This window comes from Colletotrichum scovillei, assembly GCF_011075155.1.
Source record: "Colletotrichum scovillei strain TJNH1 chromosome Unknown Contig00011, whole genome shotgun sequence".
In the NCBI taxonomy this organism is placed as follows: domain Eukaryota; kingdom Fungi; phylum Ascomycota; class Sordariomycetes; order Glomerellales; family Glomerellaceae; genus Colletotrichum; species Colletotrichum scovillei.
This window is the reverse complement of record NW_023336269.1, coordinates 2471695-2487661: the sequence shown is the minus strand read 5'-3', so window position 1 is coordinate 2487661 and position 15967 is coordinate 2471695. Positions and strand designations below refer to the sequence as shown.

The window sequence follows — 15967 nt, the reverse complement described above, 5'->3', positions numbered from 1 at the left end:
GAATAAGTCTGCCGCTCGAGGTGTCATCGCTCGGGGGGATCTGGTGGACGACACGCCCTAGTGCCTCGTATGCGTCTGCTCTTGGAGCTTACAGGCTGTCCTGTCAGCCGGAAGAAATCAAACACCCTCCCTCTTAGAAGGTGTCGTATTGAAACAGACTTCCTGGGACACGGAGCGCTGTTGCTGAGGTGGGCGTCGCCGAGCGTTGGAAAGTTTGTTGTTCTCGAATTTTTTTTTTTGCGTCCGACTGCGACGTGCTGTGTGCTTGGGCCTAGACGCTGACAAGCACCTCTTGTTCCTCTCAGTCCACGATAGGCCCACAGTCAGATCATCCTCCCAGGTCCTGAAATGGCTCCAAAGAATCGTGGGCTATCGAGGAGCCCTGTGTGACAAGGCTGACTGGGTATCAGGGCAGATCAGGAGCTAAGGGAGCTTAGAGATGATGGGAGGATGCGGCAAGGCTATCCATCGACGGGGTTTGAACTGTCTCGTCCAGGGTGAAAAGCCGAATGATCGTCTCAAGATTGCAAATCCGCCAGTCAGTGTATCCGTTAGGTGGCCAGAGCGCAAGTAAGACGTTTACTGGCCATCAGGAAGACACCCTGTCGTTTTGATCACTTCCAAGAGACATCGTCAGTTGAGAGATGCCACGAAGACGCCCCTGAAGAAACCGTCGTGAGATGCGCCCTTGTCTTCTGAACGATAACCTTGTTGCCAGGAGGTGATCGCATTGCTGTCAAAAAGTAAAACTGGTTTGATGAGCAGCATGCCGTATACTCAAAGTTCGTCTGAAGGGATGGCTGGAACCCATTTTCGTGTTCTGTCTTGCTCATGTGATGTCCACGAATAATGTCATGCAGATGCAGCTGGCTCTTCCCATGGGTTGAGTTTACCAAGTCGTCGTGTAAGCCGAGTCCTCCGCTGCACGTAAGTTTGCGGCAGCCGATCCCAGGCTAAGCAGTGAGTTCCCCCCGGCTGATTATTCTACGAATAGGATAAAGTTGGGCGCCGGTGTCTGTGTCTCTGTAATGAAGTCTAGCCCTGGTTTTGATTGTCTTCCACGGCCCGTAAATGGATCTGTGAACCCGTGCAAGATGGGGATTCGGAAGCCTGGAAATGTTGTTGGGATGACAAGACGACCAGGGCGATCAATTAAGGTGTGAGACGGCGGCGGATCAAGCGTAACGTAGGCGGTGCCCCGGGTGACGATCCGTTGACAGTGTAGCATCCCGCGAGAGGCATCGAGTGGAAACAACTCTGATAGTTTATCCAGATGATCGGATGTGTACGCTGGTGAGCGGGATTCCATCTGAAGAAGAGAGGCCAAAGCCTGGAAGTGATGCTGTGCAGCCTTGACCCCGGCGTGATGGGGACAAGAAGTTCAAAGAGCCGATCTGGTTAATAGACGACTAGGACTGTGCAGGACCGAGCTGAAGACGGAAACGTCCCGTCTTTCGACTCCGAGCTGCCTTGCGGACGGACTTCCGTCGACCAGGCGTCCTCGACGTCGCCGCTTGTAGGCTACTCTCGTTGAACGCATGCAGGTGGATAGAGTAAAGATAGAAGACGTCGAGCGTAAGTTGGGCTGTAGTAGCTGCGGTAGCTAATATGGAATATGCGAGCTCCTTCTTACAGGGACAATCCAAACGTATTTAGAAAGCAATTCTTTTCGCTTGATGTTGCCATTCTGCACGTCCGTCCTCACTTCTCATGTACCGAGCGTCTGTTTCGTTCTTTCGATCCTGCTGGAAACGAAAAGCCATTAATAGCGACGTCGACGAAGACGACGATGGAGATGGAAGGCGGCATAGAGCTTTGCCGGGCCGCCGGCGGAGATGTGTTGGGCTTGGCGAACATGGGAAACGGGGGTCGCTGCCGTGGCGCATTGAGTGTGGCGAGCTGAAGCGGTGACGGCCCTCAAATGGGTGGGGGCCAACAATGCCCGTGTCCGTACTGTGCCTCTTCCGTTGTATTCACACAGTCACCCCGCCATCACGTGACTAGACAATGCGTTTGGCGGGGCAGCTTCCGGAAGTGGCACCCAAATGGAAAGATACGTAAGGCGGTAAGGTGAGGTATGGTACCTGAGGCAAGGTAATGGCTACAAAGGCGATGATGGGAATACCCGGCGGATCGTGTGGACTCGTTGAGCTCTCTCGAGTGGACCAGCTACCTCGGGTACAAGTAGGTAGGAAGATAGGGGATTGAATTCGTCAAGACAAGGCTAAGCCGTGGGTGTCGAATAGGAAAGGGAATCAGAAGAAACGATGAGAATTGTTCGGATAAGGTACAGCAATTCTTTGGCAGTCCCTACCTACCTTAGGTATCTTACTGTGGTAGCTGCATGACATTGCTGGACTTTCCTGAACCAAAGCACCTCACAGTTGCCGGGGGGTGGAAGCAACGAGAAACAGAGGTATTCGCCTACGATGCCCGCGATGCTGAAGAAAGTACCCCGCACCGCTACTCTGGCGCCAGCAATGACCTCTCAGCAGGTAGCGTGATACCCCGCCCGGCCCGCTGGACCTAAAAATTGGTTTGCTGAGGTATTCCTCGGAGGAGAGAGGGGCAAGCGTCAGGCAGGAAAGAGGAACAAGAAACATCAACAGTCACAAACCGAAATTCCTCCCCTCCATATCCCACACCGCGTCAAAGCTTGAGCTTTTTGCACACCCCCTTTCGACACAGAGAAGCTTCTTGTCTCTTTTTTTGTTAATTTGCACCAGCGAGCACTAGTCTCTTATTTCTTCCCGTCGTCCTTCCTTCATCATGTCGTGGCAAGGTAAGCTCACTCACTTCGCAATCTCCCACCCCCACGAAGGGCCGATGCGGGCGTTGGCAGCTCTCTCCCAGGGGAGACGGAGGGGGGAGGGAGAAGCCAACCCCGAGGGAAAAACCTCCCCAAACCTCGAGAATCATCAGAATGAGCTAACAATCTCTCTTTACAGCTTACGTTGACACCAGGTAGCTTTGCACCAGCTCTTTGTTTTCGCTGCTTTCGCATCGCGAAGGATTGCTAAGCTACGCAATGGGCCATGGAGAACTGACGTGGGATCTGTAGCTTGGTCGGCACCGGCCACATTGACAAGGCCGCCATCATCAGCATCGCCGGTGACAGCACGTGGGCGTCGAGCGCCGGTTTCACCGTATGTGATCCCGCCTCCAATCGTCAATGAACATCTAGCCTCGGTACCATTACTGACAATTTGTTTTGCGCATCATAGCTCTCCGCCACGGAGATGAAGGTCGTTGCCGACATCGTTACCGGAAAGTCGGACGTCAAGGACAAGGCCTTTGCCGATGGTCTGTTCATCGGCGGCGAGAGATACGTCATGGCCCGTGCCGAGGAGGGTGCCATTTACGCACGAAAGGTTGGACGCTCATACACTCTGAAAGCACCAAAGAACCGTGGCATTGTCCGCAGAAGCGCTGACTTGAAATCACTTGAATAGGGCAAGGAGGGTATCGCCGTCGCCAAGTCGACCCAGGCCATCCTTCTCGGCCACCACGGCGAGAACGCGCAAGCCGGCAGCGCTACTCTGGCGGTGGAGAAGCTGGCTGACTACCTCGTCAGTGTGAGCTACTAAGAATACCAGCCCGGATGGAGGAGATGACGGCGTAGAGGAGGGGTCACGCGGGGGGATTTTTGCAACTCTAGGAGATAAACCCCTGGAGTTTACTGTGTGCGAGGCAGGCTGGGCATCTCGCTCCCGCGTACACACGAGGATGTTGACAATACGAATCGACGAACACTAGATTAGCAAGAGTTTACCAATGGCGGAATCTTTGCTTAGCCGCGGCTACGTTCGAGTCCGAAATGCGCCAACCATGTATGTCAATGACATGTCTTTCCGTCCCACGTGTGCCAGATGGTTTCTCAAGCGTGTCTTGCCATTCATTCATTATCCTTGAGCGAGTTTCGTCGTCTCTAGACAAAGGTTTCGCCCTTGCTCTAAGAACCGAAAGCAAATCCGCGTATAATTACAAGCCTTTATCAAATCATAGGTTCAGGACCCAACCTGCGCCGTTATGGTATACAATCCCGTCTATACGCTATCCTCCTCATTCCAGTGGCTTCCCCGAAAATCATTGATACGTTGATACATCCCTCCCGACCGCCTTCCAATGGAATATTTACACAGGCAACTCGGCGTTCCGGCGACCGACACCGGACCGGTCGACCGCGGTGCCGATATACGGGCCGATGACGGGGATGTTACGCGCAAAAGCGGCAATCGTGCCGAGGAAGTCGCCAAAGAGGACCATGATGCCGTAGAGCTCGACGCAGAAGCCGATCAGGGGCCACCGTAGCAGGATCAGGGTGAGCCCGCCAAAGAAGGCGGCCGTGCCCTTTGCCTTTTGTTTCCGCGCGAAGAAGAGGAGCGTCTTTTGGGGTCCGATGATGATGGTCAGGCCGATGAGGAAGAGGATCTATTGCATTCCAAGGGTCAGCTACTTTGTGCTTAGGTGATTGTTGACTCTGTGGTCAGGGAGAAGGGAGGAGGGGGGTTTCGTACGTTTCCCATGGCCAGCCTGAGAAAGGATCGTGTTAGCTCTGTCGCAAAAGTCAAAGGGAACGAATTCGCAAGAGACGGCTTACATTGCTCGGTCAAAGAACAGCATCACTCCACCGATGAGGAAGAAACCTCCTGTAGGAAGCGCAGAGAAGTTAGCCCCCGTGAATCCTACTTGCTGTGTGTGCTACTCGATGCGCCAGAGAGCTACTGGTGACAGCGCAAACGTACCTCCGGAGCAGAAGATCACTCCAATTTCTGTAAGAACAAAGGTCAGCTACGGTCCTTGACGGTGGTGTAGAGGCTGCGGAACATGGTTCCGGTGCGGTATTGCCTGTGACGGCTTGGCGGCGCAAAGAGACGTACTTTGAGAGTCGGACATCCACATTGACGCCATCTTGGGTATATGCTCCTAGCTTCGTTGGAGTTGGGTGGTGGGATGAGAAGGGAGCTTCGATTCGATCGGGTCGTTCGAGGGTAAGGTTTCTTCTTGTTTTCCGTAGAAAGGTAGCTGCTACAATCAGAAAGGTCCGAAAAGGGCCGTTGCAATCGCGAGAAAGAGAGGATGAGAGATACGCGAGAGAGGATTGGCGTACGCGGGACTGTTGGACTGAGCTGCCGTAATTTTTTAGATTAGGCAAAGAACAGATCACCAGGGGGAAAGGTGCCGGCCGCTGGCACGCGAGCAGGGGTCTTTGCTGCAAGTTCCTGGTGCTTGGCCGCGCGCCGTCACACAACGAACCTAACTCTTGGGGGTTTGAGGGTGGTGTGCAGTGCACCGAAAGCCACTAGGAATAATTGGGTCCCTCTAGCAGGTTAACCAATCACAACGTGGGTTCAATTTTCCCACGATGGATTTAACCCGCGCTGCAGTTGGAAAAAAAATCAACCTGCTTCTTCAACATCAGCTCAGTGTTGAGTTCGCCTTGAAGGGCTCGACGACACCCGCATCAGGACTGGCCAGCTGGCGAGCACACGATAATCAACAGTATAGTCAGGAAATAATGTTCAGCCTTTCCTAGACAGCGTTCATTGATCTATGGCGCGACTGGTCTCTCAAATCGCTCTTCTTGAGGTTATCCAGCTGGGTAGCTGTTGCGGTATAAGATTTGGGAAGACCTCATGGCGGAGCATTTGAGCTCTACCATGGAGACACATGAGCGTTCCTCTTTGTGGACACGAGAGGATAGCATCTATACCACCAGCTCCGATTTAGACGAGCAGGATCGTCCCCCGGATTCTAGCAAGTCGGAGGCTCGACAACAAAACGGTAAGGAAAACATAACTGCATAGCAGTTCCGCCGCGGCGGCTGTAGCTTTAAGCTATGGCAACTGAGTATCGTCTCCCAATACGTTCTCGGTAATCTGTCGATTCACAGGCGAAGAACAACAGTTTATCACGATTAAGCCGGAGTGTCATCTAACACCCTATGCTGAAAGGCGCAGGGCTGCATAGTTGAGATTTGACTTTGTTGGTCGCACATACATAGATTCCCGCAGCCCACTGGCTAATTCACATGAAATATAACCATTGTATTGACTTCAGAATAAGAACTCATTGCGCTTGAAACCCCCGGTGACTCCGAACCTTGGTTCACGACCATAGTCTTGACCCCCCTTAACGCCTGACCTATTAAAGCTGAAGCATCGTGCCTCACGCCGCCGCCGTCGATGTCCGACCGGCCCATAAGATGGTATCCGTACGATTTGAAGCAGTAGACACCCCTTACTTGAGAACAGTATGCGCACCACGCGCTTCGAGATACTGCTCAGCCGCGCCCTGCGGCAAAGTCCGGATCAGCCCAAACACCTCCTTGTCGTGATACCTCAGCCGCGTCTTGGGGTCGACGTACGGCGCCGGCAACCCCGTAATATCGCAGTACCGCTTCGTGTGCGCCAGCGACGGCGCCGACTCGACGTTGGTGTACGTAACACTCGGGCCCGAGCCACCGGCGGCACCACCACCGTTGGGGCGCAGGCTCTTTTCAAGAACCAATTTCGACAGGCTGCGCGAAGCCTGCGCGAGGTTCGGGTTGTTGTCGTTGTTGCCGCTTCCGTTGCCGGCGGCGGGTGTCGAGGCGCCGCTGGTAGAGAGGCCGTCGTCGTCGTTGCCGCCGCGACCGCCACGCGTCGTCCGCGCTGGCGTGGCTGCGGCGCTGCCCTCTTCTTGTTGCGGGGTCGCCAGGGCCGAGGCCTCGCGGCGGGAGGCGTCACCGAGGATGGTCTTGATGTTCTTGTTGCGGCGCTGGTTGGGTTTCCAGGACGGGTTGCGGAAGCTCTTGTGGATGGAGTGGATGTCGAGCTCGTCGAGGAGGGCTTGGTGAGCTAGTTGCGCCTCTGTAGCTTCTTTCGGGGCCGCCATTTTAAACGTAATGTGGTATCGTGTGGTTTGGGGTTTTCAAACTGCGATGATACGGCTGTACTGTATCAATTGGAGGCGGTTGGCTGCTTGCGCAACAGAAGGGAAGCAGTGGCCGGGTAGCTTATTCTGCCGTTTCTCACCGCAGGGCGGGAGCTCGGTGTGATCGGTGAGTTGTGCCTACCTTAGAGCGCTGTTCGAGTTAAGTCATCTACGATTACGGTGGGGTACTTGTTACTGAGTAAACAAACACACCACAACCACAAATACGTGCGCAACAAAAATGGTATGATACCGACCATGGTCGCTTATAGTGCAGCTGGACAGACATATTAATGCATAGAATAGGAGAGTCCACACGAGCACCAACAGAACCTGCTGCTTTCTCGCATCATTACCAATGTGGTATGTCGTTGTCTAGTAACCAAAGGTCACCACGGCTTACACAATTCTAGGAGAAACTCAACGAGGCCGTTATGGTCATGAACAGGTCACTACAGGTAAGTCGTCTTTTCTCTATTCTTGCCAATTTTGCGTGGCTGATGTCAGGTTTAGGAGATCAACATTGAGAACATGAATGTCGAGCTCGTCGCTCAGATGTTCAAGAACTACCAGTCTAATGTCTTGTTCCATCTTGAGGGTACGTTTCTTGTCATTATGCAGACCTTCGTGAAGCAATTTTAACACTGGACCAGCTACGGACAACCTGAAGCCGCCTGCCTGAGCATGGCGGAACTCGTCGTTAGGTGCTGGGTGTATGGATGAGGAATGAGACAAGACTGATGACATTTCCGGCGCACTTCACGAGCCATAGAGCAGATACCCACCGAGAAGCCATAACTGGAGGATTGCTTCGGAATCCTGAATTGACCGCATTTCCCACCCTTCTTCAAATGGCCATGATTAAAGGCAGTCGCAAGTTTGGCAGACCTAAAAGTGAATGTGGTCGTGTCCATTTTGAACAAAACACCGAGGTGCGAGACGTTGGTTGCACTTGATTCACTCACATAGTACTACTTACTTTGCTACGCTAAGATCGCGTAGCTGCGCTGCAACCCGAGCAGCACAAGCCGGTAGGGGTCCACTGAAATTTACAGCCTCGCAGCCTCGCAACAACGGCGCATCGTAACTTCATCAACCGTAATCAAGTAGACGCATTGAACGCGACGCACGTGACGTAGACGCTCCCTACCTTAACGAACCTTCCCGTTGAAGACGCCGCCAGCTACACAGCTTCGAAATTCATCATATACTGCCCGTAAATCCCCGAAGCATGGTCCGTCGCACTGCGACACCCTAGACCTTTCCCAACACACGAACATCGCGATGGCGCCCTCAGCTACGGGCGAGCTCCCTCCTCTGCCAGGACCTCCCGAGAGGACGTACCCTCCAGCCAAAATCTTCCAAGTCAAGGAAGCTAAGTTCGAGAAGCCGATCCCGGTACAGCAGGATGGACGGGAGAAAGCATTGGCGCAGTCCTCCCGAGGCGCGGCCATTGTAATTGACAATGGTAAGCTCGCAGGCGTTCCGAAAACGCATGTGGCGGAGCGGCTGTCTGACTGACTGTCAATAGGATCTTCGGCCGTCCGCGCAGGATGGTCATTCGAAGAGAAGCCGAGACTCAACATCCCACCGATCATGGCCAAATACCGCGACCGAAAAGCCGGAAAGACGTATTCCTTTGCAGGCAGCGACTGCTACGCCGACACGACTGCGAGGAGTCATACACGTTATGCGCACGAGCAAGGGACGGGGATCGTGAGCAATTGGGATGTCATGGAGCATGTTTTAGACTACATCTTTCTCAAGCTCGGCTTGAACGGAGATGATGCATCCATCGACATGCCCATTATCATGACGGAGGCGGTAGCCAACTTGCCGTACTCCCGGAAATGTAAGCTGGCCTATCGCAGCATGGGAAGACCAACAGCTAACACATCTATAAAGCCATGACAGAAATCATCTTCGAATGCTATGGCGCGCCCTCCCTAGCATACGGCATCGACTCCCTCTTCTCGTACACACACAACAAAGGAAACACGGGCATCGTAGTTTCGTCATCCTACACCTCAACACACGTGATACCCGTTTACAACCACAAGGCCCTGCTGAGCCAAGCCACGAGATTGAACTGGGGAGGATGGCATGCGGCAGAGTACCTGCTGAAGCTGATCAGGCTCAAGTACCCTGCTTTCAACGGGAAGCTCAACGTGTCCCAGGCAGAGCACATGCTCCGCGACCATGCCTACGTTTCAAAAGACTACAACACTGAGTTAGGAGGCTACTTGGATTGGACTGGCCTTGAAGACCGGGACATTGTCATCCAGTATCCCTTTACAGAGGAGGTCATTGTGCAAAAGACGGAAGAGGAGTTGGCCCGTATTGCTGAGCGGAAGAAGGAGAGCGGCAGGCGGTTACAGGAACAAGCTGCGAAGATGCGCCTCGAGAAGCTGATGCGCAAGGAGAACGAGCTCGAACAGTACAAGAAGCTCCAGGTCAAGCTGGAGCAGCAGACCAACAAGAAGGAGGTCAGGCGGCTGCTCGATAGCAACGACCTCAAAGATGAAGCTGCTCTCGAGAGAGCCATCGCCACCCTTGAGAAGGCGGTCAAGAAGGCGCGCACAAAGGACGTTGGCGGTGACCCTGCAGAGGAGCAGCAAGAGCCAGTCTTCGACCTGCTCGACGTACCAGACGAGGAGCTCGACGATGCCGGCCTCAAGGCCAAGCGCCAGCAGAAGCTTATGAAGTCCAACCACGACGCGCGCGCCCGCGCCAAGGCCGAGAAGGAGGCCGAGAAGGCCCGCGTCGAGGAGGAGAAGCGGCTGGACGTGGAGCGCCGCGAGAACGACCTTGAGGGCTGGCTCGAGGAGAGGCGCCAGGCGCGCGAGGTGACGCTGCAAAAGATGAAGGAGCGCGAGCGCCTCAAGCAGGACCTGGGAAACCGCAAGTCGCTCGCCTCGCAGATCCGCATGAAGAGCATCGCCAACCTCGCGTCCGACAACCCGGTCAAGAAGCGGCGCCGCGGCGGCGACGACGACAATTTCGGACAAAACGACGACGACTGGGGCGTGTACCGCCAAATCACCGTCGGCGACAACAGCGACGACGAGCAGGAAGAAGAAAACCTCGAGGCGAACCTCAAGACGTACGAGGAGGACCTCCTGCGCTACGACCCGGATTTCGGCTACGAGGACACCCACGAGGCCAAGACGGACTGGTCGACGTCGATGCTTCACGCTTTCGCGCGCGGCCCGCGGCCCTTTGACGCCGGCTCCCAGGCCGAGCTGAACCAGATCCACCTCAACGTCGAGCGCATCCGCGTGCCCGAGGTCGTCTTCCAGCCGTCCATCGCCGGCGTCGACCAAGGCGGTCTCATTGAGATTGTCGGCGACATACTTAACCAGCGCCTGGGCGGCGTGTCGAACCGCGACGATTTCCTAAAGGACGTCTTCCTCACGGGCGGCAACACGCTCTTCCAAGGCTTCGACGAGCGTCTCCGCGAGGGGCTGAGGCCTCTTCTCCCGGCCGGCGCGCCGCTCGCCATCCGCCGCGCCGAGGACGCCCTCCTCGACGCGTGGAAGGGCGCTGCCGGGTGGGCTGGGTCGGATGCCTGGAAGGCTGCTACCATTACGCGGGAGGAATATCAGGAGAAGGGCTCTGAGTATCTCAAGGTAAGTTCACCCAAAGCCGTTCCCCCCTATTTCTGAAACTAGACAACAGACTGACACGATGTGATTATAGGAGCATGACCTGGGCAATACTTCATATGTATAATTACTTAACCAAAGGAGAGAAAAAAGAGATCACGGACGATGCGGGCGCTTTGCAGCAGTGGCGACTTATTTTACGGCTTAGGGAACGGGACGTCTCAAAGGGGTGAGGGCAAGAAAGGATGGGAGAAATTCAAATGCCGGGCCTTTCATGTCAACGTATCTTTACATTTTACACGTCCTTCTTGCTAGTCTGCCACCAGTTTTATTGACGAGAAAAAGCCAAACTTTGCCATTTCTTCATGACTTCTTCGGCATGCTCAGACCTACGTCCGTTTGCATTTCCGCGTGAGTGCAGATTGAGACGAGCTCCTTAGCTGCGTGAATGATGGGGTCAGAACGATGACATCCATATAAGGCCATGCAAAACAGAATTTCTGCGGAGACTAATCTGTAATGAGACTTTCGAACGATGCCTAGGTCTTTCCTCGGCTTCATGGCAATAAAGCATTGTCCGAGGTTATGACCATGGGCTCCTTCCTCGATGTACATTTGCGTGTAGAACCGAGGGGGGCACATGACCAAAAATCAAAGACAAAGCCGGAGCTCGCCTCGAGGTTCCTATCAAGTTCCCATCGGGCCCTCAAATCTCCACCCTTTGACACTCTTCACTTCTCGTGTCAATGTTACAAGCACGAATTCCCTACATCATCTCTCTTTTGAAGAACTCAAACCCGAGGGCATTGCAAACAAAACACCCGCAACGGGTGGATAGAAGCCATGCCGGTAACGCCAGTCCACTAGTAATATCTTGACAAACCATTGTACCGCAACGCCAGCGACGTGAAAACCATGATTCAAATGCGACGCGCCCTCGTTTTCTCGGTGCGCTCACATGGATGCAGTCGGAGCCGGAAGGCCATCCGGTAGCGATGGGTCGACGGGTCCATCAGGCTCACGTTGCGGCTCCTCCTTGGTCACCGCCTCGGGCCTTGTGAACTGGTCTCTCTGCGCAAGCTGCTCCTGTGCCTGTAGACCGGCTACTGCCTGCGCAACGGCCTCAAGAGGACCAGCACCCGCATTGCTAGGCGGGGCTTCAGGACCACTTGTCGGGACCGAAGGAGGCGGGAGTGCAGGTTGCTGGAGGTTGACATTGGGCGGCGGCTGAGGGATTTCGGTCTGAAGATCGAGCAAGCGCGACTGGAGGTGAATCACGTACTCGCGCAACGCGTAGTTCTCTGACTGCATCGTCTTGTACTGTCCCTCCATTTCCATATAGTCTCTAACTTGCTGTTCAAGCTTCTTGATGTATCCCTCCTTTCGCTGACGGAAAGCTCTCTGTGGCGCATTCAAGTTAGCTCAAGCTCATCATCAGGTCGCATTGAAGAATTAATTTGGGGTGGGCGCGCCGGATGCAATTGGCGCTGTCGCAGTGATTGGTCGATGAGCCAGTAATGGTGTCCCATGTATAAAGAGCACTGCGACAGTCGTCTGCGACACGCGCGAGGCGTATTACGCGCCATTGACCCAGCACACCTTCCCAATTGTTATTATCGTACCTGGGCAGCTCGGTTCTGCGCGGCGCGCTTGGATTGTGACAATTCGCGCTTAGCTTTGCGACCCTCCGCGCCGTCATCCAAGTCCATTTCTGTAGGAGAATGGGTAGGAGGCGCAGTGGAAGGACCGGCAGCCGTCGCGGGGGGCGCGATTTGCTGCTGCGGTTGAGGTGGTACACCAGCGGGCATCATGTTGACGACTGGGGCGTGCGTGATTCGAGCTCGGAGGTCAGGGTGGATATGCGCTTCCGGGTCGGCCTGGTTATTAACTATCGGCGGCAAGACGTCAGTGGGCGATGTAGAGCCGTTACTATAGCCATGTGCCGGCGGCGGTGGTGACGCGGTCAAAGGGTTGGGAGCTTGAGGGCGAGCTCCACGAGCTGGGCCGGTCGCGTTGTCTGTCGAGCCGGGCGCGGTGTGCTTGCTTAGTAGCTCAAGCTGCGCGCGCAAGTGGGCGTCTATGGACAACACATATCATGTCAGCAAGCAGTGTTCAGGTTCGGTATAAATCAAAACTCGTCATCAACAGCAAGTGAGATTCAGGGACCGTTTTGGCTTGAAAAGGTAAGATAAATCGAGGCTCGAAAGACTTGAGATTTTGGTGTTGTCGCCTGAGCAGCAGGGATATGTGGGGATGGAAGATGCGCCGTGAGACGATGGGAGAAGGTTTGAAAATGGTCCATTCGACAGCCGCATAAGCCGGATTTCTGTCTTTGATTCGGTCTGCCTCTGTTTCAAGCTTCTGTCCATACAGAAACGAACGAGGGCAATCATGTATCTCAGACAGCAGCTGGCCTGCAGTAGTCGCTGATAGACGGGAAGCTGATGGGGGAAGGGAAGTGATTACATATCAACGCTGGCAAGAGGTAGCCAGGCCTCTCCTGGGATATAGCAGGTACTGATGATTGTAACGTAGTTTAAAGTGAGAAGAGGGTTCGTCTCACTCAAAGTACATGAGATCCGAGCCAAGTACAATGTACTGAGTAGTAAATGAAAGATGAGGTAAGGCAAAAGGCTAGGACAGCTGCCGGAGGGCGGATTTGCGAAAGAGGTGGAAGAGGGAGAGAGGGCAAAGGTCAGAGAGGAACGGTACGGGATCGACGGGGTTTGGCAGAGCGCTCGCTGGTCGGGCGAAACGGCGAGTTGGTGGGATGAATAGAACAGGACATGAGGATAGGGATCGGGAAACAGAGAAATGAGAAACGAGGAAGGTGAGTAGTAGCTTACCTGTGTTAGTGGTGGTATTCGCAGAGGACGAGGGTGAAGCGCTCTGCATCTTCAAGCTCCGGTTCTGACTCAGCATGAAGGGAACGGAGGATTGATTACTACAGGCACCCGACCAGGACTTATAAAGAGGGCCCGGATGATGAGACTGGATGAGACGGAGTACCGATGCGGCAGTTCAACGAATGTTTAGGTAATCGTCTGCGACCTTAGCGCGTCGTAGAGGAGGGGAAACCTGACGAGGGTGTGGGTAATTTGTACGCGGTAACGTAAGGTATTCCGTAGGTACCGTACCTGTTCCGGTGAGGTAAGGGCCCAAAGTATGAGGTGAGGCGGAGGTAATGGGAGGTAAGAGAAAGGTCGGGTCGCGCAGCTTGGACCTCTTTTTTTTTTTTTTTTTTCGTGTGTAATCCGCGGCAGAAGCATGCAATCTGCGTCGGGTCTGATCTGCTGCTTGGGTTGGTGACTGGTCCGCTTTCTCCAGGTGCAGCCAGGTGTACCGTGTGGGAGAAGCTTTCCGAGCAGAGGTGGTTGGAGAAGCACGTTCGACGCGTTGAGTGTATCGAGTTGTCCTTGTTTTTGTTCTTGTCTGCCAGTCTTTCTGTCCAAGGAATTGCAATGGGAAAAAAAGGATCCAAGGTGTTGGCCGAGTGGAAGAGAGCAGAGACGAAAAAAACCGCGTGGCTGGGAATGAAGGATTTGTTGGTTGTTTGATTGATTGATTGGGAGAGAAAGAAGAGGGACGCGACGAGGAGGAATCTCGGTAGGGCGGAGGCAGGCAGGTGCAGGCAGCTCATTGCTTCCAGGTTGTCGGGGGAAGGCAAGGTGCTTTGGCGTGTGTACCTGCTTTGAGCTTGCCGTGTTCCTTTCCTCGGTACGTACCTGACCTCACTCCTGCAAGTCCTACTCACCCCGACCCGATGTGAGGTAGGTACCTTAGGTACCTTCCAGTGTGCCGTCAAGCGGGATGAGGAAGGTGACTGAAAGTGCTCCCCGGAGCCGACGGGGCCAGGCCAGGAAACACCCCGACCACCTTAGTCAACACAGGAAGGTCCCATGAGAGCAGGTGGCTTTGCCTTGGAGATGAGGTAAGAATGCAGGTAGATTATCTGTGTTGTAAGTCAAGCTCTCGCCCGACGAAGAAACGAAAGATCTCGACCTCGAGCCATAGGTAAGCAGGTAGGCCAGAGCTGCTTGTGAGCCTGCCAATCTGCGCAGATTGACACTGAAACTACTCCGTACCTTGCCTCACCTATGTGCTTATGTGCCAGGCTCAGAGCTGAAAGCCCAAACTCTGAGCTGAAAGCATATGTGCTCGCACCACGACAGCTCATTTACATCTGCGGTGTAGCCTTACTTTCTCCTTCGGGCGGCGCTGGCGAAGATGCTGTGTCAGGCAGCACGACTCTGCCACGTGATTCCAACCGGTGTGCCTCGCTGGATATTGTCTTCTGTTGCTATTAAGGTACTCACCATCCCTATCATCATCTCTCTTCGTACTTCCATCCCATAAGAGTGAGGCAGTCCTCCCCGCCTAGCTACCTACCAGTGAGTAAATAGCACATGATACGGAGATAGGAGAAACAGGGGCGGCAGGAACAAGATTGCGGAAGCACGTTGTAATCAGCTGTCCGGAGTTTGTGGTCAGCCGCGGACCAACGACAACTCATTCCCCAGAGGATTCATTCCATGTTCAAGTCGATGTCGTTCATGAATCCGAACAGTCAGCAAGCCTGGTTTGTCAGCATTCAGGAAATGGCACGTTCCGAGTTGCGATAATTCATCCACAGACCACAGGGAGGAAGACTATTTGCGGGCCACACTGGCCTACAACTTGCGGTCTACCGTAACTTACATCATCCAACGAATTTCTCCACAGGGACTAACCCAACAACAGAGGCTGCTTGTGATTGGAAGGGCGACGCGACGGACTTTACGAAATGGCCGATGACAGGCAGGGCGAGACGACTGGAAAAGTCGCCGGAGCCACTCGGCACCCTAGCAGGCCGCAGACAGCAGACCAGAACGATCGTGGAAGAACTTTGCCTTTGCCGAGTACCTTATTCCCGCAAATCCGACTCATATGAGAGGTGAGTGAGTGTAGAAGCAGACTGAGGGAAGGTTGACAGTCAAATAATTAGCCGACCCCTCAACGGAAGTACCAAGCTTGAGTAGGAAACATCCCGCCGAAGCACGCATGGCTTGCGCCGGGCAGCAAAAACTACTTGGAGGGTACGGATGTTTGACTAAGGCATGGTAGGCAACTCGTACAGTCGTATCCGTACGTACGGAGTATTGCTGCCAGGAAATCCCTCTTTTCCTTCCCATGCGTGCCATGCGTGCCATGCTGAGGTGGAAAGCGGGAGGAAGGGATGGGGGTACTTACGGTATGCGGGCTTTCCTCGGTCAACACGTACCGCGACTCCCGGTGTTTGACTTACATAAGCCCAATGGCTTGGCGCGTCTGGCATGCGGCACCAGATGCCCTGTGCTGCAGCTTTGGCGGAGTCTGTGCGCGGTTCTGGAAGACAACCGTGACAACACACACACGGCCCTTTTTTGATCAACCAATGACATATTACACGTATGGTGATGCGTCCCATC

At 54.2% G+C, this 15967-nt stretch overlaps 6 protein-coding genes across 6 annotated transcripts; 3 read left to right on the top strand and 3 right to left on the bottom strand.

Annotated features, from left to right (window-relative positions):
- Positions 1-2342: 2342 nt before the first annotated feature.
- Positions 2343-3859, top strand: HER10_EVM0006623 (profilin). Its single transcript, XM_035476204.1, has 5 exons — positions 2343-2782; positions 2949-2964; positions 3062-3146; positions 3225-3371; positions 3453-3859. The coding sequence occupies exons 1-5, from the start codon at positions 2770-2772 to the stop codon at positions 3585-3587; spliced, it is 396 nt and encodes a 131-aa protein (XP_035326925.1). The 5' UTR covers positions 2343-2769; the 3' UTR covers positions 3588-3859.
- A 34-nt stretch (positions 3860-3893) lies between these two features.
- HER10_EVM0010165 (Got1-like family protein) lies at positions 3894-5189 on the bottom strand. Its single transcript, XM_035479634.1, has 5 exons — positions 4881-5189; positions 4746-4772; positions 4601-4649; positions 4518-4533; positions 3894-4431 (listed from the first exon to the last, which is right to left on the bottom strand). Exons 1-5 carry the CDS (start codon positions 4909-4911, stop codon positions 4135-4137), a joined length of 420 nt encoding a protein of 139 aa, XP_035327216.1. The 5' UTR covers positions 4912-5189; the 3' UTR covers positions 3894-4134.
- An 895-nt stretch (positions 5190-6084) lies between these two features.
- Positions 6085-7006, bottom strand: HER10_EVM0002559 (uncharacterized protein). The gene has a single exon (XM_035472265.1). The coding sequence runs from the start codon at positions 6874-6876 to the stop codon at positions 6241-6243; it is 636 nt and encodes a 211-aa protein (XP_035326624.1). The 5' UTR covers positions 6877-7006; the 3' UTR covers positions 6085-6240.
- A 125-nt stretch (positions 7007-7131) lies between these two features.
- Positions 7132-7819, top strand: HER10_EVM0005088 (uncharacterized protein). The gene is made up of 5 exons (XM_035474713.1): positions 7132-7159; positions 7222-7278; positions 7329-7373; positions 7429-7513; positions 7569-7819. Exons 1-5 carry the CDS (start codon positions 7157-7159, stop codon positions 7595-7597), a joined length of 219 nt encoding a protein of 72 aa, XP_035326834.1. The 5' UTR covers positions 7132-7156; the 3' UTR covers positions 7598-7819.
- A 205-nt stretch (positions 7820-8024) lies between these two features.
- On the top strand, positions 8025-10968 carry HER10_EVM0002983 (actin). The gene is made up of 4 exons (XM_035472674.1): positions 8025-8383; positions 8447-8767; positions 8821-10544; positions 10615-10968. Exons 1-4 carry the CDS (start codon positions 8200-8202, stop codon positions 10645-10647), a joined length of 2262 nt encoding a protein of 753 aa, XP_035326660.1. The 5' UTR covers positions 8025-8199; the 3' UTR covers positions 10648-10968.
- A 5-nt stretch (positions 10969-10973) lies between these two features.
- On the bottom strand, positions 10974-14464 carry HER10_EVM0012203 (bZIP transcription factor). The gene is made up of 3 exons (XM_035481603.1): positions 13367-14464; positions 12143-12597; positions 10974-11921 (listed from the first exon to the last, which is right to left on the bottom strand). The coding sequence occupies exons 1-3, from the start codon at positions 13440-13442 to the stop codon at positions 11475-11477; spliced, it is 978 nt and encodes a 325-aa protein (XP_035327375.1). The 5' UTR covers positions 13443-14464; the 3' UTR covers positions 10974-11474.
- Positions 14465-15967: the final 1503 nt, after the last annotated feature.

Bases quoted from the DNA above. Each gene is read 5' to 3' on its own strand.
- HER10_EVM0006623 (XM_035476204.1), top strand. The intron at 3,147-3,224 runs GTATGTGATCCC...TGCGCATCATAG, and splicing joins CGTCGAGCGCCGGTTTCACC to CTCTCCGCCACGGAGATGAA. The intron at 3,372-3,452 runs GTTGGACGCTCA...TCACTTGAATAG, and splicing joins GTGCCATTTACGCACGAAAG to GGCAAGGAGGGTATCGCCGT.
- HER10_EVM0010165 (XM_035479634.1), bottom strand. From the start codon at position 4,911: ATGGCGTCAATGTGGATGTCCGACTCTCAAA. The intron at 4,773-4,880 runs GTACGTCTCTTT...TTGTTCTTACAG, and splicing joins GTGGATGTCCGACTCTCAAA to AAATTGGAGTGATCTTCTGC. The intron at 4,650-4,745 runs GTACGTTTGCGC...CGCTTCCTACAG, and splicing joins AGTGATCTTCTGCTCCGGAG to GAGGTTTCTTCCTCATCGGT.
- HER10_EVM0002559 (XM_035472265.1), bottom strand. From the start codon at position 6,876: ATGGCGGCCCCGAAAGAAGCTACAGAGGCGCAACTAGCTCACCAAGCC.
- HER10_EVM0005088 (XM_035474713.1), top strand. The intron at 7,279-7,328 runs GTATGTCGTTGT...ACACAATTCTAG, and splicing joins CTCGCATCATTACCAATGTG to GAGAAACTCAACGAGGCCGT. The intron at 7,374-7,428 runs GTAAGTCGTCTT...TGTCAGGTTTAG, and splicing joins TCATGAACAGGTCACTACAG to GAGATCAACATTGAGAACAT.
- HER10_EVM0002983 (XM_035472674.1), top strand. From the start codon at position 8,200: ATGGCGCCCTCAGCTACGGGCGAGCTCCCTCCTCTGCCAGGACCTCCC. The intron at 8,384-8,446 runs GTAAGCTCGCAG...GACTGTCAATAG, and splicing joins GGCCATTGTAATTGACAATG to GATCTTCGGCCGTCCGCGCA. The intron at 8,768-8,820 runs GTAAGCTGGCCT...ACATCTATAAAG, and splicing joins CTTGCCGTACTCCCGGAAAT to CCATGACAGAAATCATCTTC.
- HER10_EVM0012203 (XM_035481603.1), bottom strand. From the start codon at position 13,442: ATGCTGAGTCAGAACCGGAGCTTGAAGATGCAGAGCGCTTCACCCTCG. The intron at 12,598-13,366 runs GTAAGCTACTAC...TGTTGTCCATAG, and splicing joins GAATACCACCACTAACACAG to ACGCCCACTTGCGCGCGCAG. The intron at 11,922-12,142 runs GTACGATAATAA...AATGCGCCACAG, and splicing joins CGCAGAACCGAGCTGCCCAG to AGAGCTTTCCGTCAGCGAAA.